Source organism: Salvelinus sp. IW2-2015, unplaced genomic scaffold (genome assembly GCF_002910315.2).
Source record: "Salvelinus sp. IW2-2015 unplaced genomic scaffold, ASM291031v2 Un_scaffold16412, whole genome shotgun sequence".
In the NCBI taxonomy this organism is placed as follows: Eukaryota; Metazoa; Chordata; class Actinopteri; order Salmoniformes; family Salmonidae; genus Salvelinus; species Salvelinus sp. IW2-2015.
Window position 1 is genome coordinate 590,018 of NW_019957574.1, and position 27,595 is coordinate 617,612.

The 27,595-nt window shown below is 47.9% G+C and overlaps 1 protein-coding gene across 1 annotated transcript in view; it reads left to right on the forward strand.

Annotated features, from left to right (window-relative positions):
• Positions 1-27,595, forward strand: part of LOC112080654 (catenin alpha-2-like) — a 611,175-nt gene that overhangs the window by 537,113 nt on the left and 46,467 nt on the right. Inside the window, 3 exon segments of the mRNA XM_070442653.1 lie at positions 11,759-11,910; positions 20,378-20,392; positions 21,400-21,495. Coding sequence (XP_070298754.1) covers positions 11,759-11,910; positions 20,378-20,392; positions 21,400-21,495 — 263 coding nt within the window.

Genomic DNA, 27,595 nt, shown 5'->3' on the forward strand with positions numbered 1-27,595 from the left:
GGCTGCACCAGCGGTCGGCAGCCTTTTAAATTTGGAGTTCAAATATCGTACCATTTCTACTGATCTGCGTGCCAGCTAAGATTTTCATGTGCACATTTTCATGGAACAGTTTCATTTCATTCAGAATTAAGTCTTGTCATGTGGTTAATCAAAATTATTGCTCRATKAAAATTATACAAATCTAAAAGTAACATCTATTGCCATTGCCAATCTGTAAAAATACCCTACATAAAGCCCACAAATAAAAACATTACAGCCTGCAGGCAGAAAATATCCTGAGGAAAATAAATATTATAAATCACATTGGCTACGCATGGCCTGTCTGCAAGGAACTTGAAACAATGTTTCAACTATTAACTAGGTTTGGGCAAAGCTGGGTGCTAGCAAACTTGCAACATTGTATAAAATATTCTGGGCCCTCAGAGTTTCCCACACCAGTGAACTCCAGACAGACAGACACAGCTGTAGGCTATTTGTGCAAGTAATCAGGTAGACCTTTTTTTATGACGTTTCCACCGGATCAAAGCACGACATTTATTTCCCCCTTTGATGCTGAGTTGTTAGCGAAAGGGAGAGAGCTGGAAAGATTTTTCAAATAGGCTACGTTGAGGCACTATTGTCATTCTCAATGGATGTAAAAAACAGACTTTGTTTACTTGCTGTTTTGAGGCGAAGATAAAATGACTTTGAGAAGCTCGGGGGTGATGATGAGTTAAGACAATCAGAACGAGTACCACATCCCCAAACGGGCACATTTATAAGCCTACATTTGCGTGCAAACCAGGGAGCCTAGGCCTACTTCTATATGCGTAATCAGGTGCGTGTCCTTACTCAAGATATACAGGAGTGCTCCAAACAAAAGACGATGAACAAATTGGAATGAAATAAACCAAAACTTGTATAGCCTAGGTTGTGCCCTCTGCGAACGACGTGTCCACTCCTACAATGACAGAGTGTAATAATAATATATGGAATGTATTAACAGAAGTTATCGTAACCAAAAAAACATAGGAGATGAGAAATGATGGTAATTAACTGTAAATATACTACTGGTGATACTGGTGTGCCACCCCCGTTGGCCTCTGCAATGGATTAGTCCACTCAGACAAGCGTGAATCAGACAATGTGGACACATTTTTTTAAAGTATATTTGCTACTGCTCAACWAAAAAAAATCTTGGTCGACCAACAACCTATCGACCAAACATGAAAAAGGTACTAGTGGACMCCATGGAAACATGGGATATGACGAAGCCAAACTGTTTGATACAGTTCTTCATACACATGAGGACTGATACGTGGCCTACACTCACAGCTATAGATGTTTTGTGTCTCGTTGATTGGGTTTGATGCCGTATAAGTAAATGTCAACATACAGTATATATCCTATATTCCATCCGCTTTATGTATGTTCCCTCATATGTACATTCCGCTGGGTATGTAGCTGAAATCCATAGACGTACGTTCTGCTGAAATGTAGGGAGGGGAGGAAGAGAGGGAGAGAAGGGAGAGGGTGGAGAGAAGGGAGAGGTGGATGGGGAGAGGGAGATGATGGAGAGAGAATAATGGGGAGAGGACAATGAAGAGAGGGGAGAGGAGGATTGAGAGGAAGATAGAGAGAGGGGGATGGAGAGGATGATAGAGAGAGGGGGATGGATAAAGTTCACCAGGGATCAATAGAGGTGCTTTATGGTGCAGATCAGATGTGCATGGCGGCATTTAACAAACACCACCGCCACTAAAACACAAGGAGGGGAGGAACAAGCAACAAAACAGCTCTCCATCAAAGAGAAATATAGTTAAGACGAATAAGACCCCGGTCAGAGTCAGTCTCAACCCCCCCCCTCGCCTTCTACATTTCAATTAGCAGCATCAATTGAGCATGCCACTACAACCAGACCCCATGAAGGTTAATGTGCGACACGTCTCCTCCTTTGACTGAGCGGGCGTTAGCTAGCTAACGGGTTTGAACAGTTCAAAACTCGACATTACCATGTTTTTTTCCCTTGCTNGACACGTCTCCTCCTTTGACTGAGCGGGCGTTAGCTAGCTAACGGGTTTGAACAGTTCAAAACTCGACATTACCATGTTTTTTTCCCTTGCTCTTTTTTTCTCTTCCTGAAAAAAAAGGAGCGAGGCAGGCAGTTTATATTCATTTCACTGAAGGCAGGAGGGGGACAGGGGAAGAGTGGCTCCTGCATGAGTGTGGTTTGACTCTCATTAGCCTGTAATAACCTCTGATAAGGGGAGAACACATCCTCATGAATTCATATCATTATTCATCCCATCTTTTTTTAGGCAGCCCCCAAAGTGACTTTGTGGGGCGTTGTAGTACAGTATAGTATCTCCCAGACAGGCACTAATCCTGTTGGCCGGAGATGTGACCATGCACTCTTCACTGTACTGTCCAGTACTGTACTGTACTACTTTACTTACTGTACTATACTACTTTACTGTACTACTTTACTTACTGGACTACTTTACTTACTTACTGTACTGTATTACTTTACTGTACTACTTTACTTACTGTACTACTTTACGTACTTACTGTACTGTACTACTTTACTTACTGTACTATACTACTTTACTTACTGTACTACTTTACTTACTTACTGTACTGTACTACTTTACTTACTGTACTGTACTACTTTACTTACTGTACTACTTTACTTACTTACTGCACTATACTACTTTACTGTACTACTTTACTTACTGTACTACTTTACTTACTGTACTGTATTACTTTACTGTACTACTTTACTTACTGTACTATATTACTTTACTTACTGTACTACTTTACTTACTGTACTGTATTACTTTACTTACTGTACTACTTTACTTACTGTACTGTACTGTACTACTTGACTTACTGTACTTTACTAATTTACTTACTGTACTACTTTACTTACTTACTGTACTGTACTACTTTACTTACTGTGCTATACTACTTTACTGTACTACTTTACCTACTGTACTACTTTACTTAATGTACTATATTACTTTACTTACTGTACTGTACTACTTGACTTACTGTACTTTACTACTTGACTTACTGTACTTGATTACAATGCCTTGACTTACGGATCAATAACCGTGATTCATATATTTTTGCAAAAGCTTCACAATGTGATGCTTGTACACTGATACAAGGCTCTACTGTGCAGTACTGTACTGTAATGTACTGTTCTGTGGTGTAGTGTCGATGGATTCAACAGGGATGATTCATTTGAACCTAGTCAACACCATGGAGTTAACTGAGAGTTTATTGACATTATTAGAATAAACCCTAATTGAAAATGATGGCCGTTTTCTCCCAATTCATAAACTCAATTTCTGAACTGAACTGAGTTGACATAGAACTGACACCAACCAACCATGGTCTGTTGAATATACCACCTATCAACAGTTTCATAGTCATATTCAGAAAGTAGGCCCACGGGGATGGTTTCCCATACACAGATTAATCCTAGTCCTGGATTAAACCGTACTTTCAATGGTGAATAACCATAGACCATGATTTMTATTCCAGGACTAAGCTTCGTCTTTGTCAGGAAGCCAGGCCATAGATTACTCTATTCTATGTGTGTAAACAACAGGGCTAGCCTAGCACAGCACATCTGGGCAGATGGCACCGTGTGTGACTTGTTCAATGCTTGTTTATGACTTATCGCCTCTGCGGCGAGAGGCACTCGATTAACGCTGATTGTCTCTTTYATTATCCCGGCAAAGGGGAAATAACCAGAGCAGCAATGGATTTCCCACACTGCTAAATGACTTGTAATGGGAAAGATGGAGGAGAGGAACGATGGCGGGATGGGGCTGCCAGGGTGAGGAAGGAGGAATGGGGTCAGGTTTGATACTCATCTCTAGGGGTGGACTAGCCTCGTGCTACCACACTGACCTTGTGAGCTTGCGTAAATAGTGAAACATATTTATGTAACCTCGCAAGACCAGTGTGCTAGGACGAGGCTAGGGTTGGACCACAGATAATACCTTTCCGCCTACATCTATTTGTTTAATCTTATTTTGTGCCTTTTCTTCATATTTTTACTTCCATGGCTCAGAATAAATCAAGTGTTGTCCTTGGTTACCCTTAAAAGTGTGAGCATGCTAATTGAACAGTTTGCTACTCTGCKGTGTATCATGATTTAATCAATCCAGGGATAGCATGTTGGAACAAACTGTTTGTGTTTATTTCCTGATTTCAAAAGATCCCACTCCCTGTCTGAAAGCATACAAGGAAATAGAACCCGCCACGTATGGAGTCGTCAAGCGTTGGGCCAGTAACYGAAGGCCGCAAGTTTGAATCCACGAGCCGGCAAGTTCCCCCGTTCTGCCCAGTTAAACCCCAACAACAACTGCTCTCCGGGTGCCGTGACGTGGATGATCGATTATGGCAGCCCCCCACACCTCTCTGATTCAGAGGGATTGGGTTAAATGCGGAAGACATACTTCGGTTGAATGCATTCAGTTGTGCAACTGACTAGGTATCCCCTTTTCCCTGTTCCACTGCAACACCTGGAATGCATCCCAAATAGTACCATGTTCCTATGAAGTGCATTACATTCGACCAGAGCCCCATGTGCCACGGTCAAAAGTAGTTCACTATGAAGGGAATAGGGACGTAAGACATTTGAGAAGCCAGCCTACTGTCATTGGAAGGCCCTGTCCACCTGACTGTACACGTCCACCGCAGTGTGACTTCAACATGGAGAAGACACGTACACGGCAACAGACGAATCTCTACTTTAGGTGGCACTGGTGGCATGGTTTGGCCTGGGGCCTGCTCTGTCAGAGGCTACATTGGTGCCTCCTGAAAGCTGGCGGAGAGATAGTGAGATGTGGAGGTGGAGAGGGAAAAAGAAAAAACAGATGACATTTGGATGAGAGGAGAGAGAGAGAGAGGAGAGGATGGAGTCAGTGGCGGAGAAGTGAACAGGTGGCTTCCTGGTCTGCTGTTGCCTGTGTAAACTGCAKCCAGGACTCTGGGGTGTACTGTAGGACTGCCATCAAGTTAAGAGTTTTCGTCAGAGGCCTGCCCAAGTGTGTGTGTGCTTGTGTGTATTGGTGTTTACCTGTGTGCCTGTGCATCTCTGTGCGCTCGTGCAAGCCTATTAGTGTGTGCTCGSCACTCAACGCCAGATACTGTCACTCACCCCCCCTCCCCTCTCTTCCTCAACAACGAACCCAGTCTGATTTATAGTTTGGGGAAGTACATGCAGTCTGGCTGGGCAAACACACACTCCATTYCAGATAAAGTCTTAAGCCTAGGCTTAATCTTTGTCCAGGAAGCCAGGCCATAGGTTCCTCTGTTCTGTGTGTGTAAAACAACGGGCCTAGCCTAGCCTAGCACAGCCGGCCCCGGCGGCACTGTGTGTGACTTGTTTAATGCTTGTTTGTGACTTATTGCCTCCGGCGTCGAGAGGCACTCGAGTAACGCTGGTGGTCTCTTTCATTATCCCGGCAGAGGGTAAATAAACAGAGCAGCAATGGATTTCCCACCCTGCTAAATGACTTGTAATGAGAAAGACGGATGAGAGGAACGATGGCGGGATGGGACTGCCAGGGTGAGGAAGGAGGGTATGGGGTCAGGTTTGATACTCATCTCTAGGGGTGGACTAGCCCTGGACTACCACACGGATCACACTGATCGTATCTTACATAGATAGTGAAACCTATTTTATATAACCTTGCAAGACCAGTGTGCCAGGACAAGACTAAGAGGGGACCACAGGTAATACTTTCCGCCTCTATCCATTTGTTTACTCTTATGTTTAGCCTTTTCTTCTTCTTTTTACTTCCAAGGCTAAGAATAAATCAAGTTTCGTCCGTGGTTGACCCGGTATCCTTAAAAGTGCATAAGTGTGAAGCATGCTAATATGGACAGTTTGCTACCCCCGCGGTGTACCGTGATTTTAGGTCCTAGATTAAATCGGATCAAGCGTTAACCGACGATAGCCGACACCCGCATAGCTGATGTTTTGGCAGTGTCGGAGGTGTTACTGCGTTGGAGCTGTCAAATCGGTAAGCAGCTCTTGATCATTGTCAGGAAGCCCACACCCGTCCCAGTTCAGAACGAGAAAGCGTAGGCTACGAAATAATGGAGGTTTCTATCAGCCTCATCTATGTGTAGATTACATCTCGCAATTCTAGTGTTCAAACTTGTACACAAGGCTGCATTGGATTTCTTTTAGTGCGACTCCATGCAGCCAATGGCAATGTCCGCTTAAGGTATAATTCCGGGAGCCACTTTTGGATTTCCCAGCTCGAACGCAGTTCCACATCCGACACCGCTATGAGGATGCCGGTTAAAGCGAATCTGATTGAACTGAGCCCTTAATCAATCTGGGCGTAGCACGTTGGATCACACTATTTGTGTTTATTTCCTGATTTCGAAGGATCTCACTCCCTGTCTAAAAGCATACAAGGAAATAGAAGCCGCCACGTATGGAGTCGTCAAACCACTGACTGTTCCACTGCCACACCTGGAGTGTSTCCAGAATGGCATCCTATTCCTATATAGTACACTACTGTTAACCATGGGCCCTGGTGAGAAGTAGTAAACAAAAAGAAAATTGTGCACCATTTGTGACATAAGCTTGCTTTAATTGGAAGGCCCTGTCCACCTGACTGCACATGTCCACTGCAGTGTGACAGCGGAGCCCCCCCCACACACACACACACACACACACACACACACACATGCAAACACACAACAACAGACTAATCTCTACTTTAGGTGGCACAGTGGCATGGTTTGGCCTGGGGCCTGCTCTGTCAGAGGCTAAATTGGTGCCACCTGAAAGCTGGCGGAGAGACAGTGCGACGTGGAGGTGGAGAGGGGGAAATAAAAACGGATATAAAATGGATGAGAGGAGAGCGAGAGGAGAGGAGCCAGTGGAGGAGGACTGAACAGGTGGTGTCCTGGGCCGGTGTTGCACTTTGTGTAAACTAAAGCCAGGTGTGTGTGGTGTGTGTGTGTGTGTGTGTTTGTTGTAGGACCGCCAGCTAGTTAGAGTGTGTCCATCAGCTTCTGACCTGCCTGGCTGAGATCCTCCAGAGAAGCCAGCCCAAGTCTAGGTGTGTCTGCGTGCATGTGCGTATTCATGCTCGCCTGTGTGTCTCCGTGCGTACGTGTTTGCGTGAGCTTTTGTGCCTATGCATCTCTGCGCCCTATTAGCATGTCCTCGCCACTCGCCACTCGACGCTAGACGCTGTCACTCACCTCCCCTTTGACAGGCGTCAAATGGTCAAGCTATCCAACCCACTCTGCTTATCACAAGTGTCTCACCTTTGACCCCTGTCACTTATTGGCCCAGTTAGATTTATAGTTTGGGATAGTACAGGCAGTCGGGCACACACACATGTGCCGCCACCGCGCGCAAACACACAACACACACACACACACACACACACACACACACACACACACACACACACACAGGCAGACTGCACAACTCTATTAAGCTGGGCCATAGATTCCTGACAGACATTCTACTTCACACACACAGACCTGGGGATTGAGGCTTGTCCTTGAAGGAGGGGGTGTAAATCAATAGCCTCATAGGAAAGGGGTTATCTCTCTTTCTCCTCTCTCCTCTCTCTCTCTCTCTCTCCCCCTCTCTTCACCTGCATTTAAACTCATCTTCAGCCCCAGAATTATTTATTTTTTAACTTGATCATTAAGGTTTTTCCCAGACAAGGTAGATTAAAAAGCTGGTATATGGCCTAGTATTGGGCCAATAACCGAAAGGTCGCTGGTTCGAATCCCCGAGACAACGAGGTGAAAAGTCTGTCGATGTGCTCTTAACCAAGGCACTCAACCCTAATTTATCCTGTAATCGCTCTGGGTGAGAGCGTCTGCTAAATGACTCAAATGCAATAAATTCCCTGGTTTTCCAGAAATTTCCCTGCTGATTCTGGGAATCCTCCAACCTGGAAAACCAGGGAATTTATTGAAAGATCGCAACCCTAGTCATTACGCATGTCGCTGGAAATTGAATTTCTTCAAGGTTTGGTCATGCATGTCTACAATATGGGAGAGTAATTACACACGCACACACACACACACACACACACACACACTAAAAGTCATGTCATATTGTATTGAATGGCAAATAGGCCTATGTCAGTTCTAGCACAGGTTACATTCTGTTTTCCAACCAAAAGCAACTGATGGAATGACATTACTGAGGAGAGGACTGGAGAGTGTGATAGCTATGTGAAGAATCAACAAGCTCCAAAATGGCCACCAAGTTGCATCACCCTGCCCAGGTGTTTCTCCCACTACACAGACACAGTGTTTTGAAACGGAGTCCCTCTCTGTCTCTCTCAGTTGTTATGATGACGGGAACCGGGGGTTTCAGATAGAGGAGAGCAGAGGAAATAGAGGGAAAGCGAGGAGAGGAAAGAGGAGGGGGAGTTAGAAAGAGAGAGAGGAGGTGAGCTGCTCCTTCAGCAGCAGTGGGTGGGTGGTGTAGAATAAAAGCTGACTAGTGTATTGGAGTAGGAATCAGCGGTATAGGATGTACAGCGAGGTGAGACAGTTTAGCTGAGGTTGGGGCGAACTAGACCGCCCAGAGAGAGACTCGTAGGCAGAAGTCTCAGCAGCAGCTAAATCAAAAAGGTGTGTGTGTGTGCGCGTGTGCGCGTGTGTGTACTTGCATGTGTGCGTGTTTGTGATGGAGAGAGAGCGGTGGGTGGGGGCTGGAAATACTTCCGGTCAGACGTGGCAATGCACTCCCTCACTCCATTTCCTCCCTCTGTTCCCTCCCTCCCTTCCAAGAGGCGAAAACACAGATCCCAGCGCCGGCTCCGGTTTGAAGGTTAACGGTACGCTCTGCGATTTACAGCCGTTTGGTTTGTTTGTGCGGAAGTGGGAAGTGTTTTTGTTTTCCTATGAGGAGTCTATCATGTCACAATGCGAGCGGAGCCGTCCCTGTGTGATCTTAGGCCTCGAGGATGTCTATGTTGGCTGCGTGGTGCCACAAAGCACTTTGCCGGATATTTAAGCATTCACTTCATTCATTGTACTTTCATGACTTCTCTCTTGATTTATAGTTGGGCTTAGGAAGGGGGAGAAAAATATATATATATTCCAACGCGGTCACGTTTAATTCCCTTTATCATTTCTCAACCGGAATGAGTGAAATTGCYCCATTACCACCAGCAACATTCCTCATTAAGCGTCTCGGAGAACATTTATTTAAAAACCCTAGCCATGCACAAAATTCCCAATAGCCTATTTTACGCTTATCCAGTAAGTGGATTAAACTGAAATTAAAAAAATATATATATTTGAGAGAAGAAAAATTAAAACAGTTTTTGTAGCACCTTTTATGTTTGGTGTATAATAACCAGCCCCAGTGTTTTTAAATCATACGTTTATGTGTATTTTTTCTTATTTACCTTTCTGGCTTAAGCTTCTAATTGATTTGCGTCACTTCACGGTGAACAGAGAAGAGAGAGAGAGCTCTGAGGAGAATTCCAATAATATCACACAGACGTGTTTGTGGGGGGTTTCAGGGGCATATCCACAAGCACATTAAATCTTTGTTATTGTTGTCGTTTTTGTCCCTCCTCCGTTAATTGTTTTCACCCTCCCTTCCAGCATTCTCATTAGACGTGCTCTTCTCCTTCTTCTTCTTCTTCACCAGTGACCCGGAGCCCAAATTCAACCCCCTCTCCAAATCYATCCCTCTGATTGTATTTGTTTTATCATGCCTCTCTGAATATTTTATATGTATTTCAACAGCCGCTCAGAGAATATTAGGTCAGGTTTTTGGTATTTTCTTTATGCATCAGAAGGTTCTTTGCGAGTGCCTCTCGTCTTGTTGCACTGGCCCCCTTTTCTCCCCTGAAATGGGACGAYGGCTCAGTGTAGACAGATAATGAGTACAAGCTGTAGACTGAGGCGCTTGCTGCTGAATCTGAAAATTGTGAAGGCGGCACGACATCTACACGGATTGGGTACTGCGTGTGTGTCTGCGTGTGTGTGATTGTGTGTGTGTGTGTGCTGTGTGTGTGTGTCCCTGGTGTCCACTTGACAGTGAAAAGGGAACAGGCCGGCTCTAATCACGGCTCAATTCAATAACACAAGACTGGGTCAAACAAGGTCGTGTCAATCCACCTAAATATTGTTTTGTTCGCTCAGTTTTGTTCTCTCAGTCAGGTGGTATAACCGTAACACATTGATTTAGCTGTTACTGCTCAAGCAGAACCACAGCGTTAAAACAATTATTAAAGGCCGAGTGCGGTCGTAAACACGCTTTCCTATGAGGTTGGGAAAAATACTGTTGAGATTGTGAAAATTATGATAATGGTCTTTTAGTGTAGGAGCTGTTTGAAAAGCCTGTTTTGGTGCGATGKAGCTTTGGCCTGTCTGTTGACATCACCAAGTGGTAAATGAGTTAATAGACCAATAGGAAAGAGAGTTCCAAACCTTTATGCCAATAACAGCTAGTTTTCCATTTTCCCCTCCCCACTCAGACCACTTMCAGACAGTCCTAGCAAAAGTATTGCTTTTTATTTTATTTTTGACCATTTTAATTCAAAACATCACAGTAAGGTACTGAATTCTTACCCAGAAAGTATTTGATATTGAGATCAAAATGGCTGCATTGGCCCTTTAAACATTGCCTGCATATCAGATCATCACGAGTCATCTGAAGATGATTATGTAGCTGTCCCATTCAACATGAATATATTCGGCACGATTGCCCTGGCGTTTATTCAAATTCAACACCCCTCCTGTGAACGCACAAAGAACATWCAGATGCTCCGTTGGCAACGCTTGCCAAACTAATATTCCCGYTAAATGCCAGTCATTGTTTTTGTCGGAGTTCGYAACTTTTTGTTTTGCAGCCTTTTGTTTTGGCAATKAATTTTCAGCCTGTTAACTTGMGTGGCTGTCAACCAGAGCTAGCGCCTTAGCATGCTAGCACTGACACACTAATAGGTGAATGGCTGCCAACCAAAGCTAGCACATTAGCAGCCTACCACTCACACAGTGATATTAATGCTATTTAATCTCTCCTCAGACTAATATTATTCTGTTTGTCCTGTGGGTACCTTTGACACTGTTCCACCCCTTGTGTGTTGTGCCCTATCCCTGTGGTGCCAGATTTCTGGTGACATCTCATATTTTTTAGATTGACAGAGTCTGGGACCTCCGCTTCAGAAGATGTGTTTGACACGCAGAGTGTGTGTCCTTGGTTTGAGAATAGAACACACACACGTTGTCTTACATAGACACACACACATGACTCTTGTGGTATTCCGCCTCTCTCAAATCAATGTGCCCGTCCCCCCAGGGGGAAAGATAAACTTTTGAGGGATGTTTTTAAAACATTTCTCTTGTTTTTCACCTTTGTTTATCCTTGTTTTTCACCTTTGTTTACTCTCTCTCAATTCAATTCAATTCAATTCAATTTGCTTTATTGGCATGACGTAACAGTGTACATATTGCCAAAGCTTATTTACAATGTAAAAATGAGAATCAAAATTGTCAACGGGACAACAGTAACAACAATAACCAAGGGTCAAAATAACCATACATTCAACAATAACAATAAACATACAGTAAAGGACATGTGCAGGTTGATTGGTCTGTCAGACACTGTCCCTCAACTTATGGCAGGCAGCAATGTAGTGCGCTGCCAACCCACAGCTCTCTGCGTCCTCCCCCAACAGGACGGGTAGCCTACTCTCATCAGAGAGGTNCTTTCCCTCCCTCTCTCTCTCTCCATCCCTTTTTCCAGTCATGCCCCGTTTCGCTGAACAAGTGGAGGTGGCCATCGAGGCGCTGAGCACAAACCCCCCACAGCCCTTCGAGGAGAACGAGTTCATCGACGCGTCCCGCCTGGTCTACGACGGCGTGCGTGACATACGGAAAGCCGTTCTTATGATCAGGGTATGTCCACTTCCTCATTTACTCCTCTCACGCTTCTCAAAGCATGCTGGGAACAGACTCCGTACCAAATTATAGTGCACTACTTTTGACCAGGGCCCATAAAAAGTTGTGCACTATATAGGAACATGGGTGTCATCTGTGAGACACACTTATTCTCCCATTGACATCAATGCATGAGCAAGTGTACATTAGGATTCACCTTATTTTCTCATTTTCTTTCTCATTATTATCCAATTCCAAGAATGTGCCCTGCGTGAGGTCACGTGGAACTTTCATTTTCCCAAGATGAATCACAAACAATCTCCCTGATTTGATGTCAATGGATGAGAAATTAAATGACATGGAAATTAAATTACAAAGAACTTCACGCTTCACACGAAACCTTATGGTGCAGTGTAACATGACATAAGACTTTAGGGCTGGTAGGAATAGACCACCTCAGTGGCCTTGTGGTTACAGTATCCACCCTGAGATTGGAAGGTTAGGGGTTCGATCCCTGGTCGAGTCATACCAGACTCTAAAAATAGTACCCGATGCCTCTCTGGTTGCCACTCAGCATTAAGGAGATGGATTAGGGGWAAGTCCCTGAGATAGACTAGCTTCCTGTCCAGCGGGGTGCGAAAGAAAATGGAATTAGGCTGCTACCCTATGGGCTGTTCTGGCTCTGACAAGACTTGTTTACTTATAACATAATACTGTAAGGCTAGTTCCATAGACTGTGTTATTGGACTTTGTATTGATGTTACAACAAAGCCTATTACCTAGTCATTTTTATAGACTCAGCCACACCACACTGTATCCAGTATGGTAAGCCTACTAGATAGTGTTTGTCTAGCATTTTTTCTCTTCTCCTACCCCCCTTCTCCCAACACCACCGTGCAAATAAATGTATTCTACTTTGGACTGCTGGAATGTTTCGCAGTGCAGTGGCGAGAAAAATCTAATTACGGGGAAATAATTTGATGTTGGTAAATAATGTAAAACAGAGGCTTTGAACGGGCCGAGACCGACCCACCAGCCTCATAATCTATTTCCAAGTTCAATTACTCTTGGAGGCTTGGTGGACTATCTATGATTTCTCGTCATTGTGTAGCCTAACTTCCGTAATACAATGTGTAGCCTTTCATGTGAAACGTCTGAAGGATGTTTTTGTGGTGTGTGCTTTTTTGCTCCCATGTAAACTGGTGTACATGGATTTCTTTAGAAAATTATTTCTTTAGAACCTGCTGGCAGGGCCTAGTTGTAGCCTACAACAGAAAGGGATTATGGGGGCAATTCTTCACGGTGTTAATTTCAGAAGTTGAGTATGGTCGGGTGTGTGTGTGTAGAGCGTTAATAAAATAGCATTCCACACACAAACACACACACACACACTCAAACACACACGTACACACGTACACACGTCCGCAGACATCTGCTATATGTCCATTCCAGAAACTGGAACGTCCCACGCAATTCAACTAAAACAAGGCTTCAATGTTCACATTCATTTCCACACACAAAGGGAGCACATATCCATTCTTCTGGGAACAAAGGGGAAATGATTCAATTGCAGGAGGTGCAAGCAGTCAAATCCTCATCCTGGTCGTCCTCAAATGGCACCCTATTCCCTTTATAGTGCACTACTTTTGATCAGCGCTTATAGTGCTGTGGTCAAAAGCGTGCACTATATAGGAATAGGCTGCCATCAAATAAAATAAGATTGTATTGTCACATGCTTTGTAAGCGACAGGTGTGAGACTAACAGTGAAACGCATACTCATGGGCTCTTCCCGACAATGCAGAAGAAAAAAAGAATAGAGAAAAATAGAAAAGTAAGACATGTAGTAATGGAAGTAATAATAAGACATACAATGAGTAGCGATCGGTCACTGGAAACGATTACGAAAACATGATGTAAAAAAAATAAATAAATTCAGATCAGCGTATAAAAACACACAAAATAGCAGATTTTGTCAGGAGCTCAAAATTTGTCAGGAGCTCGTAAAACAATCGCTATAACTCCAGTGCCATCTCCCATTCATCTGGAACGCACACACATTACAATCTTCTCCTCGTCTTCCTCTATGTACCACACGAAGAATAGATGTGCGAGATATTGACATTTGTCGGATATAGCGTCTGTTATCTTCCTGCCTTTGTATCGTGTAGACACGCATAACCGTAACGTCTTCATGTTCGTGTGGTGGGTTTGCGAGAGATCGGTTTGTCTTCGAGAAGAAGCGTCTCCAAAGCTGTTTTCAATAGAAACCAGCTTTTTGGACTAATGGTGTCACGATCTTCAATGGGAGAGAGAGAGAGGACAAGGCGCAGCGTGTGGAAAATACATCTTCTTTTTATTAGAAGAAAGGACAACGAAACAAACAACAAACAGACGAACGTAAGCTACAAAGACTAAGTGCAAACATGCAACATAGACACAGACAATTACCCACAAACCCCAATGCCTATGACTGCCTTAAATATGGCTCTCAATCAGAGACAATGAACCACAGCTGCCTCTAATTGAGAACCAATTAGCAGCCATAGACATAACTAGAAACTACACTAGACACTACAAAAACACATACATTCCCCATGTCACACCCGACCTAACTAAAAAACATAAAAAAACAAAGAATACTAAGGCCAGGGCGTGACAGTACCGCCCCCCCCAAAAGGTGCGGACTCCGACTGCAAAACTGACATTAGAAAGGGGAAGGTCCGGGGTGGCATCATAAGGCGCGGCTCGGGTGCGGGACGTGGCCCCCACTCCACCATTGTTCAAAACCCGCTTTGGTAGCCTTCTCCAAATGGGCCACCCTTCAATTAACCCCACTGGATTAGGGGGCAGCCCGGACTGAGGGGCAACACCGGAATGAGGGGCAGCTCCGGAATGAGCGGGCAGCTCCGGACTGAGGGACGGCAGCTCCGGACTGACGGACGCCAGCTCCGGACTGAGGGACGGCAGCTCCGGACTGAGGGGACGGCACTCGGACTGAGGGCGGCAGCTCCGGACTGAGGGACGGCAGCTCCGGACTGGCTTACGGCTCTTGCTGGTCATGGCGGCTGACGGTCTTGGCTGGCTCATGCTGGCTGACGGCTCTGGCTGGTCATGGCTGGCTGACGGCTCTGGTTGGTCATGGCTGGCTGACGGCTCTGGCTGGTCATGGCTGACGGACGGCTCTGGCTGGTCTGGCTGACGGACGGCTCCTGGCTGATCCTGTCTGGCGGAAGGCTCAGCTGATCCTGTCTGCGGAAGGCTCGGGCTGATCCTGTCTGGGAAGGCTCTGGGCTCTAGGGCTGCTCCTGTTCTGGCGGAAGGCTTTGGCTGCCCTGTCTGGCGGAAAAGTGCTTGCGGCGCTCACTGTCTTGGCGGAAGGCTGCTGCAGGCCTCCTGTTCTGCGGGCTCTACTGGCGGAAGGACTCTAGCGGCTTCCGTGTCTGGCGGATCGGCTCTGAAAGGCTTCATGTGCAGACGGGCGGCTTTTGCAGGCTCATGGCAGAGGCGGCTTTGAAGGCTCAGTCGCAGACGGGCCAGTTCAATGCGGCGCTTGGCAAGACGGACAGTTCAGACGGCGTTGGGCAGACGGGCAAGTTCAGGCGCGCGCTGGCAGAACCGGGCAGTTCAGGCACCGCTGGCAGACGGCAGACTCTAGCGCTGAAGACGCACTATAGCTGGTGCGTGGTGCCGGAACTGGAGGTACCGGGGGCTAAGGACACGCACCTTCCAGGCTATGCGGGGACAGCAACAGGGAACACTGGACTCTCAGAGGCGTAGTATGGCCTGGTGCGTGGTACGGCACTGTGGTACCGGCTGAGGGCTGGCAACATCAGGGCGAGTACGGGAGAAGGAACATGCGTACAGGACTCTGGAGACACACAGGGCTTGATGGTTGGTGCCGGAACTGGAGGGCACTGGTGTCCCAGTGCCTTCCAGTTTCAGTCCCGAGCCTTCGCCAGACAGGAATCAGCCCGACGCCTTCCCGCAGACAGGATCAGCCACGAGCCTTCCGCCAGACAGGATCAGCCAGAGCCGTCCGTCAGCCGATGACCAAGCCAGAGCCGTCCGTCAGCCATTGACCAGTCCACAGAGCCCGTCAGCCAGCCATGCCAGGCCACAGACCGTCAGCCATGGCCATGACCCACCAGAGCCGTCAGCCAGCCATGACCAGCCAGAGACGTCAGCAGCCATGACCAGCCAGAGCGTCAGCCAGTCGGAGCTGCCGTCCCTCATCCGGAGCTGCCGTCCCTCAGTCGGAACTGCCGTTCCCTTCAGTCCGGAGTGCCGTACCCTCCAGTCCGGAGCCTGCCGCCCTCAAGTCCGGAGCTGCCGCCCCTCAGTCCGGAGCTGCGCACCCTCAGTCCGGGCTGCCGCCCCTCAGTCCGGAGCTGCCCCTCAGTCCGGAGTGCCCCTCAGTCTCCAAGGCACCAGGCCTGAGACACGCAGCCACGAGGGAGAGTGCGTGGGAGAACACGCTCGGGACGCACTGGAACGCCTTTGGTGCGTGGTGTAGGCTCACTGGTGGTACTGGGACTGGGCGGAAGGTGCGCACGCGGATATACCGGACGCGTGCAGGCGTTATGCTCCCTTGGCACTGAGCCTGCCACCTTTACTGGTTGTACGCTCCCCCGTCGCCTACCAGTGCGGGGAGGTGGAATAACCGCACCGGGCTATGTAGTGCGAACCGGGGGAACACCATGCGTAAAGGCCTGGTGCCATGTAAGACCGCCGAGGAGACGACTGAGTGGCCAGCATGCGTTGGGCCCGACTTTCATGACATCCGGCTCAATGCTCATCTAGCCCGGCCCGATACGTGGAGCATGGATTAGCCGAACCGGGTATGCAACGCGTGTACAGGGACCCAATGGCGCTTACTTTGCGTAACGCAGTGTCTGCCCGTACTCTCGCTCTCCACAGGTAAGTACAGGGAGTATGCGCTAGCGTCTCCACCTGACTTCGCCACACTCCTTTTAGCCCCCCCCAAGAAAATTTTGGGTTTGTACCGGGCTTCCAGCCTATGCTTTCGGTTGCTGCCTCCATCATATCCGCCGCTTCTCTGCTGTATCGCTGCCATCCAGCTCAGCTTTGGGCGGCGATATTCTCCTGGTTGAAGCCCAAGGTCCCGTTAACCATCCAATTCGTCCTCCATTCCAGAAATCCTGGTAGAGTTGGGATCCTGTTGCCGCTTGACAACGCCGCTTGGTCCGACTGATTCTGGTGGGTAATTCTTTCACGATCGTCAATGGGAGAGAGAGAGGACCAAGGCCGCAGCGTGTGGAAAATACCTTTCTCTTATTAGAAGAAGGAACAACGAAACAAACAACAAACAGACGAACGTGAAGCTATCAAAGACTAAGTTGCAAACATGCAACATATGACAACGACAATTACCCACAAAACCCCAATGCCTATGACTGCCTTAAATATGGCTCTCAATCAGAGACAATGAAACCACAGCTGCCTCTAATTGAGACCAATCTAAGCCCATAGGACATAACTAGATAACTACATAGACACATACAAAAACACATACATTCCCCATGTCACACCCTGACCTAACTAAAAAACATAAAGAAACAAAAGAATACTAAGGCCAGGGCGTGACAGTACCCCCCCCAAAGGTGCGGACTCCGCACTGCACAAACTGACATAGAAAAGGGAAGTCCGGGGTGGGCCCCATCATAGCGGCGGCTCGGGGGCGGGACGTGGCCCCACTCCACCATTGTCAAAACCCGCTTTGGTAGCCTTCTCCAAATTGCCACCCTCCAAATTAACCCCACTGGATTAGGGGGCAGCACCGGACTGAGGGCAAACACCCGGAATGAGGGGCAGCTCCGGAATGAGGGGCAGCTTCCGCACTGAGGGACGGACTCCGGACTGAGGGACGGCAGCTCCGGACTGGCAGGACGGCAGCTCCGGACTGAGGGACGGCAGCTCCGGATGAGGGACGCAGATCCGGGGACTGGCTGACGCTCTGCTGGGTCATGGCTTGAGGACGGTCTGGCTGGTCATGGCTGGCTGACGGCTCTGGCTGGTCATGCTGGCTGGACGGCTCTGGTTGGTCATGCTGGCTGACGTGCTGGCTGGTCATGGCTGACGGACGGCTCTGGCTGGTCATGGCTGAACGGACGGCTCGGCTGATCCTGTCTGGCGGAAGGCTCAGGCTGATCCTGTCTGGCGGAAGCTCGGGCTGATCCTGTTCTGGCGGAAGGCTCTGCTGCTCCTGTCTGGCGGAAGGCTCTGGCTGCTCCTGTCTGGCGGAAGCTTTGGCTGCTCCTGTCTGGCGGAAGGCTCTAGCGCTCCTGTCTGGCGGAAGGCTCTAGCGGCTCCTGTCTGCGAAGGCTCTAGCGGCTTCCTGTCTGGCGGGACGGCTCTGAAGGCTCATGGCAGACGGCGCTTTGCAGGCTCATGGCAGACGGGCGGCTTTGAAGGCTCAGTCCAGACGGGCAGTTTCATGCGGGCGCTGGCAGACACGGACAGTTCAGACGCGTTGGGCAGACGGGCAGTTCAGCCGCTGGGCAGACGGGCAGTTCAGCACCGCTGGGGCAGACGGCAGACTCTAGCCGGCTGAGACGCACTATAGGCCTGGTCTGCGGTTGCCGGAACTGGGAGGTACCGGGCTAAGGACACGCACCTTCAGCGCTAGTGCGGGAGCAGCAACAGGGAACACTGGACTCAAGGCTAACTATAGGCCTGGTGCGTGGTACCGGCACTGTGTGTACCGGGCTGAGGGCACGCACATCAGGGCGAGTACGGGAGAAAGAACAGTGCGTACAGGACTCTGGAGACACACAGGAGGCTTGATGCGTGGTGCCGGAACTGGAGGCACTGGTGTCCCCAGCCTCCAGTTCAGCCCGACCTTCCCCAACAGGATCAGCGCCAGCTTCCGCAACAGGATCAGCCCGAGCCTTCCGCCAGACACAGGATCAGCCAGAGCCGTCCTCAGCCATGACCAGCCAGAGCCGTCCGTCAGCCATGACCAGCCAGAGCCGTCAGCCAGCCATGACCAGCCAGAGCCGTCAGCCAGCCATGACCAGCCAGAGCCGTCAGCCAGCCATGACCAGCCAGAGCCGTCAGCCAGCATGACCAGCCAGAGCCGTCAGCCAGTCCGGAGGCTGCCGTCCGCTCAGTCCGAGCTGCCGTCCTCAGTCCGGAGCTGCCGTCCCCTCAGTCCGGAGCTGCCGTCCCTCAGTCCGAGCTGCCGCCCCTCAGTCCGCGAGCTGCCGCCCCTCAGTCCGGAGCTTGCGCCCCTCAGTCCGGAGCTGCCCCTCAGTCCGGAGCTCCACTATGTCGCCAGGCACCGAGCCCTGGAGACACGCACCACAGGAGAGTGCGTGGAGGAGGAACAGGGCTCATGGAGACGCACTGGAAACCTGGGCGTGTGGGGGGCACTGGTGTAACTTGGACTGGGGCGGAAGTGGCACCGATATACCGGGACCGTGCAGGCCGTACTGCTCCCTGACAACTGAGCACTGCCCAACCTTACCTCGGTGTACGCTTCCCCGTCGCCTACCAGTGCGGGGAGTGGAATAACCCGCACGGCTGATGTAGCGCGAACCGGACACCATGCGTAAGGCTGTCCATGTAAAATTCCGGCCCAGGAGACGGGGGACTGCATGGTGGCCAGATGGTTGTGGCCGGCTTCAATGAATCCGGCTCAATGCTCAATCGTAGGCCCGGCCAGATGACGTGGAGCTGAAATGTACCGAACCGGGCGTATGCACGCGTTACAGGAGACACCATGCGCTCTACTGGTTAACGCGTTCTGCCCGTCTCTCGCTCTCCACGGTAAGTACACGGAGTAATGCGCAGGTCTCCTACCTGACTTCGCCCACATCCCTTGTACCCCCCCAAGAAAAATTTTGGGTTGTACTCGCGGGCTTCCAGCCTTGCTTCCTGCTTGCCTCCTTCATATCGCCGCTCTCTTGCTTTCGCTGCCTCCAAGCTCAGCTTGGGGCCGCGATATTCTCCTGGTTGGAGCCCAAGGTCCCTTACCATCCAATTCGTCCTCCATGTCCAGAAATCCTGTAGTAGGTGGGTCTGTTGCGCTTTGACACGCCGCTTGTCCGATTCTGGTGGTAATTCCTGTCGACGATGTTCAATGGAGAGAGAGAGGACAAGGCGCAGCGGGGGAATACATCTTCTCTTTATTAGAAGAAAGGACAACGAAACAAAACAACAAACAGCGAACGTCATGAAGCTATCAAAGACTAGTGCAACATGCACATAGAACACAACAATTACCCACAAAACCCCAATGCCCTATGACTGCCTTTTAAATATGGCTCTCAATCAGAGACAATGAACCACAGCGCCTCTAATTGAGAACCAATCTAGGCAGCCATAACATACTTAAGATAACTACCACTAGACAACTACAAAAACACATACATGTCCCCATGTCACACCCCTGACCTAAACTAAAAAACATCATACAAGCAAAACAGAAGAATACTAAGCCAGGGCGTGACAGTGCTTCTTCAGCTTGTAGAGGAGGTTGTTATGTCTGGAGTATGAGGACGGTAAGACGATGTTATACAGTTTGTGAGATATGACACATTGTTGACAAACAACAGAGGGCGACTGAGCCCAGCTCACTCCCACTCTTCCACTTCAGCTAACTTCCTCCGCATCTGGCCCGGAAGCCGACCCCCCAAGCATCCTGCTCTTAATTGCGTTTTCAACACTCATGAACTAGATTCTCCCCGAGTCCTGCCAGTCTAAAACCGTCTGTCACGTCCCCACCCGCGTCAGCTTCGCTGAGACTAGCAGTTAGACACAAGCTTGAAGATTGACGAAGAAAAAAGAAACACGGAACTCTACAGGCAACATTATACCCTCCCCGCCTTTCCCTTCTGTGCCGATTTGATCCCACATATTTCAGCGAGTATATAGTGCTCTATATTGGTGCGTTGCCTAAACCACCAGCAAGACTTCTTAAAAACAATTGATCGCAAGGATTGAAATCAGAGTCAAGCGTTATAAAACGCTGTAATAGTTCAACCACAAGGAGATCTGACCTTGGCTGTCCGCCTAGCCCCCCCTCACCGTTGACAAGAAGGCCTATCTGCACTCATACTTTACTAAAACACAGACTCAAACCGCGGACGCAGAAGTGAGTTGGCAAGTGAACGTTACCCAATAGAGCGAGTGTAGAGATAGAAGTGTCCGTGTGTGAGTATAATCGGATGTCATTAAAAATCGTCTGGTTCGCTGTGACACTGCAGCTGTGATCTATCAGCCATCATTTTTATATCTCTCTCCTCTTCTCTCTACTCTTATATCGTCCTCTTTCTCTCTCTCGCCTACATCCTACTATTCTCCTTTCTCTCTCTCCACACTCTCCCACACCCATCACCTTCTCCTTCCCCCTACAACTTCTCTCTCTAATCTCTTCTCCAACCTTGTCTCCCCCTCTCATCCCCCCTCTCCCTCTGTACTTCTTCCGTCTTACACCCCCCCCCCCCCCCCCCATTCTCTGTAAGACAACCTCGAGGAAGCTGGAGGATGACTCAGACTTTGAGCAGGAGGACTACGACGCCCGCAGCAGGACCAGCGTCCAGACAGAGGATGACCAGCTCATCGCCGGACAGAGCGCCAGGGTGAGTGGAACTCTAGAACCAGCTCTCAAACCCCACTAGAACCATACACCCCACTCTAGAACCTGCTCTGGAACATTCCATAGCTCGCTGCAGAGTTTATTTAAAGATGACTGAGTCAGGAAATGGGACCCTGTATAGTGCACTACTTTTGAGTCAAGAGGTGCACTGCGTCGGGAATAGGGTGCCATTTCAGATATGCCCAAGGATACCCCTATTTTTTTCCCAAAGGCCTCTGCTCCAGTCAGTGGGGTGTCCCAATGGTCATAATGTAAAGGTCAACCCAGTCCCGCAATCACTTGTGCACACTATCGTATTGACTCAAACTGTACTATGCTGGCTCAGGTATTTTCCTTTCACATTGTCCTTCCCTGCACAGTTCCAGCAACTCTGGTGGATTCGTAACCAGGTCAGCCCAGTAAATCTAGGCTTGGCTCATTTTAGCTCATGCTCAGTAATGTGAAAAAAGGTATTGTTGTAGTGTGTCATATTGCAAGTCGGYCTTCCCTTTCATTACTTAAAGCTCTTGTTGTTCTCTCATGTTCAACATAATGTAAATTCCCAGTGGGTTCTTCGCTGGATAAACGCCACTATTGTATGATTTCAATATCACAGGATTCCATCATACGGTAAACGAAAAGCACATTGAAATGATCATAGCCTAATTTGATTGTTTTGAAATGACTACAGCACGATCCCACTCGAGAGGAGAGACAGGTGTAAAATTGCGAGTGCAAATKAAGCTGTGGCAATTACCGTATCCCCCCTCCGATATTACTGGGAACGCACACACGACGCGTGCCAAGCCTGGATGGCGCCAGCGATCACCGGGGCTTTGGGCTTTGCGCACATTAGCATTTTTTCCCCATGTATTATTTGTACACCGGGGCCCTGCTTAAAGTACATTAAAGGGTATCAGTGCTTGCCACCCCTACAGCAGGGAGAGTGGTTGGCGGTTGGGGTTGGTGCATGGATTGTGGAATGCCGGGTGGCAGGAAAAGGTTTGGCCTCATGCCTCCTCTCATCCTGAGAGGTCTACTGCTGCTAGGAAGCCCTCCTCAAAGTCGGAGAGCGAGAGAGCGAGAGAGAGATCAACCGGCCTCATAAACACACACATAAACACACACAATCAATCAATCAAATGTATTTATAAAGCCCTTTTTACATCAGCCGGTGTCACAAAGTGCTGTAGAGAAACCCAGCCTAAAACCCCAAAGGGGGGGTTTCTCCCTAGAAAGGCCAGAATCTAGGAAGAAACCGAGAGAGGAACCAGGCTCTGAGGGGTGGCCAGTCCTCTTCTGGCTGTGCCGGGTGGAGATTATAACAGAACATGGCCAAGATGTTCAAAYGTTCATAGATGACCAGCAGGGTCAGATAATAATAATCACAGTGGTTGTAGAGGGTGCAACAGGTCAGCACCTCTAGAGTAAATGTCAGTTGGCTTTTATAGCCAATCATTCAGAGTTAGAGGCAGCAGGTGCTATAGAGAGAGTCCAAAACAGCAGGTCCGGGACAAGGTAGCACGTCCAGTGAACAGGTCAGGGTTCCATAGCCGCAGGCAGAACAGTTGAAACTGGAGTAGCAGCATGACCAGGTGGACTGGGGACAGCAAGGAGTCATCAGGCCAGGTAGTCCTGAGGCATGGTCCTAAGGCTCTGTCCTCCCGAGACGAAGATTATAGAGAAAGAAAGAGAGGAACAGGAGACCTAGAGATAAACTATTGAAGAGAGAATTAGAGGCACACTTATGGATTCACCACAGCACATGGCCGGATATAAACAGGGATAAGTACTTCCATATAACCAGACCTACCCTAGCCCTCAGCAACATAAACTATCTGCAAGCATAAACTACTGGGCTGAGGCTAGCAGGCAGGGGTGTCGCGTGAGACACTGATGCCCCTGTCTGCACGAATACCCTCCCGCCAGCCGGCGCCACGAGCCAGAGATATAACCTCCATTATACCTACTCTTTGCAAAAAGCAGCTAGCCCCCCACACCACAAGCAGGATATTCTTCACTCCAGCCAACCTACTACCCGAACAAGTCAAGTACAGCCCCAACACAATTCTCCCCCCCACGGCATAGAATTGATACCCGGAGGAGCGCAGCGGGAGCGGGGAGCCAGTGGTCGAGCCGCGAATGGGGGGGTGCGATGGAGGGCGTCCACACGCCGACCAGCAGAGATCACTCGTGGACCAACCCACTCAATGACGCACCCCTCTTGGGACGTCATGGAATCAGAAGCACCAGCTAACAGGACTCACAGGCGAGACTGAGCCAGCAGAGTACAGGCAAGTGGGGTCCGCGTCGCCCCATGCTCTTTCCCTCACTTCAACCCTGGGCCAGACTACACTCATATCATATTGACCTACTGAGAGAATGGTCTTGCAATAACTTAATCGAGACCCCGAGTCTGCTGTCTCTCATCATGGAGACTAGACAAGATCACAGAGCCTCGATAGGAGAACAGCTACTGCCTCCAGCTGTTTCTTAGGAAATTTAGGACCGATAGAGGAGCCTGGTCTTTTTGACCATTAGTGTACGTGTAGGTATGTAAGCAAGACCAAATCGGAAAATACGTATGCAGCACAGCCCATGCTGGAATTGGCTTTGGCTGTTAGCAGTAAAACCTTAGAAATCAGCCCTACGGCGCTAACAGAACCAGTGTCAGAGAGGCTAGCACTGGAGTATCATGCTCAAAATGTTTATGGTTCTAGCTCATAGATTCTAAGCACACTGAATTAGCACAAAACCACTGAAGTATTAGTTCCAGTGCTGATATCCCGCGCGTACGCCAGGAGAGCAGGCTGCAGACATCTCCAATTAGTTCTTAATCTAAAGTCACAAAACGTACTGACCTTCGATTTTCTTTGCTATCAGTAATCTATGGACAGCACAGTTTCATATTTCTGTGCCAATATACGAAATCGGCAAGAAATAACTGTCCCTTGGAATATTCCTTACATCATGTTCCGAGATCAATAAGAGAATTCATGCGTCCAGGAAATACCGCCCTGAGGCCTTCGAGAATGACTTGTAAAGACCATAATCCAAGATATACCATGTCAGATCCAACAGAAGATCTCTTTGTTTCTTGGGACATAGAACTAGCATCTCTGTTTTGTCCGAGTTTAAAAGTAGAACATTTGCCGCCATCCACTTCCTTATGTCTGAAACACAGGCTTCCAGGGAGGGCAATTTTGGGGCTTCACCATGTTTCATCGAAATGTACAGCCGTGTATCGTCCGCATAGCAGTGAAAGTTAACATTATATTTCCGAATGACATCACCAAGAGGTAAAATATATAGTGAAAACAATAGTGGTCCTAAAACGGAACCTTGAGGAACACTGAAATTTACAGCTGATTTTTCAGAAGACAAACCATCCACAGAGACAAACTGATATGTTTCCGACAGATAAGATCTAAACCAGGCCAGAACTTGTCCGTGTAGACCAATTTTGATTTCCAATCTCTCCAAAAGAATGTGGTGATCGATGATATCAAAAGCAGCACTAGGAGCACGAGGACAGATGCAGAACCTTGGTCTGACGCCATTAAAATGTATTTTACCACCTTCACGAGTGCAGTCTCCGTGCTATGATGAGGTCTAAAACCAGACTGAAGAGTTTCGTATACATTGTTTGTCTTCAGGAAGGCAGTGAGTTGCTGCGCAACATCTTTAAAAAAAATGTTTTTGAGAGGAATGGATACAGGCCTTATTACTGCCACTTTTAGTGAGTTTGTTTATTTTATTCAACATAGGATGGCCAAACACAGGAAGCAGCTCTTTCAGTAGTTTATTTGGAATAGGGTCCAGTATGCAGCTTGAAGGTTTAGAGGCCAAGACTATTTTCATCAATGTGTCAAGAGATATAGTATTAAAAAACTTSAGTGTCTCACTTGATCTTAGGTCCTGGCAGAGTTGTGCAGACTCAGGACAACTGAGCTTTGGAGAAATACGCAGATTTAAAGAGGTGTCCGTAATTTGCTTTCTAATGATCATGATCTTTTCGTCATAGAAGTTCATGAATTTATCACTGCTGAAATGAAAGCCATTCTCTCTTGGGGAATACTGCTTTTTAGTTAGCTTTGCGACAGTATCAAAATCCATTTTGATTCGTATTCTCTCAATTAAGTTGGCAAGATAGAGATGATGAGAGCTTTGATGGGCTGCTTCGATATGCAAGGTACGGTGTTTCAAGTAGTCAGTGGAGTCTCATTGGTGTATAGGCATTTCCATTCCAATTTTTGTGGAAGCTTTGTTCAGGGTCGGTATTTTTTTGTATGTACTAGAGAGCTAGTTTCCTTAGAAGTTTGTTTGGGTTGTTTGGGGTATGTGCATCGTAGGGTTAGTCCGATGAAATTTATAGCAACGACTTTGCTGATCCTTGGTTGGTGGTCTGAGCAGTGATCGGTTGTAGGATATGCAAACATTAGTAAATGGTGGTGCGATTAGTAGGATATGAGAAATAAACATTAAGTGGACCGCAACATTTAATCAGCGGGAACATAAACTAGGGTCCAGAGTAGCATTGTGGAATGTGGAGTAGATTCGGAGACTGTATGGACGTAAACACTGATCCGAGGAGTCGGAAAGCCATTGTTGGAGTGGGTCTGTGGGACTGTTTCCATGTGAATATTAAGGTCAGACCTACAAAATTTGAATAATCATCTGCATGATAAGGTCATTCAGGGAACTGTAGTGAGGAAACGCTGTATATGGCCCAGGTAGGCCATGTAACATAGCTTAGAAGTGATGATAGGTCTGCATAGATTTAAGAGTGACAGAAGGCTCAAATTTGGTCTGTGGGTGTAAATTGAGAGTGCTATAAAAAAGTGTAGCAACATCGCCTTGCGGGAGATGCGCGGGGTATTATGGTACTAGGTGGTACCAGGAGAGAAGACTCATTACACAAGTAAATTCATCAGGCTAGCCTGTTTTCCGTCAGCATGCACATCAAGATTGTGATTAGTGATTAGTGTAAATTGACTATACTGCGTGAGAGTGAGGGAATTAACTTATTAAGTAAAATATCGGTTGAGATGTGAAATATCACAATCTCTTTCAATAATGACAGGAATGGATGAGGTCTTTATTCCAGTGAGATTGCTAAAACGAACACCGCCATGTTTAGTTTTGCCCAACCTAGATCGAGGCACAGCACACTGACTGTACTAGTGGCAGACTCCACTAAGCTGKCAGGGTGGCTAACAGCCTGCTGCCTGGCCTGCACCCTATCTCATTGTGGAGCTAGAGGAGTTAGAGCCCTGTCTATGTTCGTAGATAAGATGAGAGCACCCCTCCAGCTAGGATGGAGTCCGTCACTCCTCAGCAGGCTAGGCTTGGTCCTGTTTGTTCCAGAAAGAGGGCCAATTATCTACAAATTATATCTTTTGGGAGGGGCAGAAAACAGTTTTCAACCAGCGATTGAGTTGTGAGACTCTGCTGTAGAACTCATTACTTCCCCTAACTGGGAGGGGGCCAGAGACAATTACTGCCAACATATCTTTCTAGCTGATTTACACGCTGAAGCTATGTTGCGCTTGGTGACCGCTGACTGTTTCATCCTAACATCGTTGGCGCCAACGTGGATGACAATATCCCTATACTCTCTACAGTCATGGSCMAAAWTTTTGAGAATGACACAAATATTAATTTTCACAAAGTCTGCTGCCTTAGTTTGTATGATGGCAATTTGCATATACTCCAAAATGTTATGAAGAGTGATCAGATGAATTGCAATTAAAATTGCAATTAAAAGTCCCTCTTTGCCATACAAATGAACTGAATCCCCAAAAAACATTTCCACTGCATTTCAGCCCTGCCACAAAAGRACCAGCTGACATCATGTCAGTGATTCTCTTGTTAATACAGGTGTGAGTGTTGACGAGGACAAGGCTGGAGATCACTTTGTCATGCTGATTGAGCTTGAATAACAGACTGGAAGCTTCAAAAGGAGGGTGGTGCTTGGAATCATTGTTCTTCCTCTGTCAACCATGGTTACCTGCAAGGAAACACGTGCCTTCATCATTGCTTTGCACAAAAGTGCTTCACAGGCAAGGATATTGCTGCCAGTAAGATTGCACCTAAATCAACCA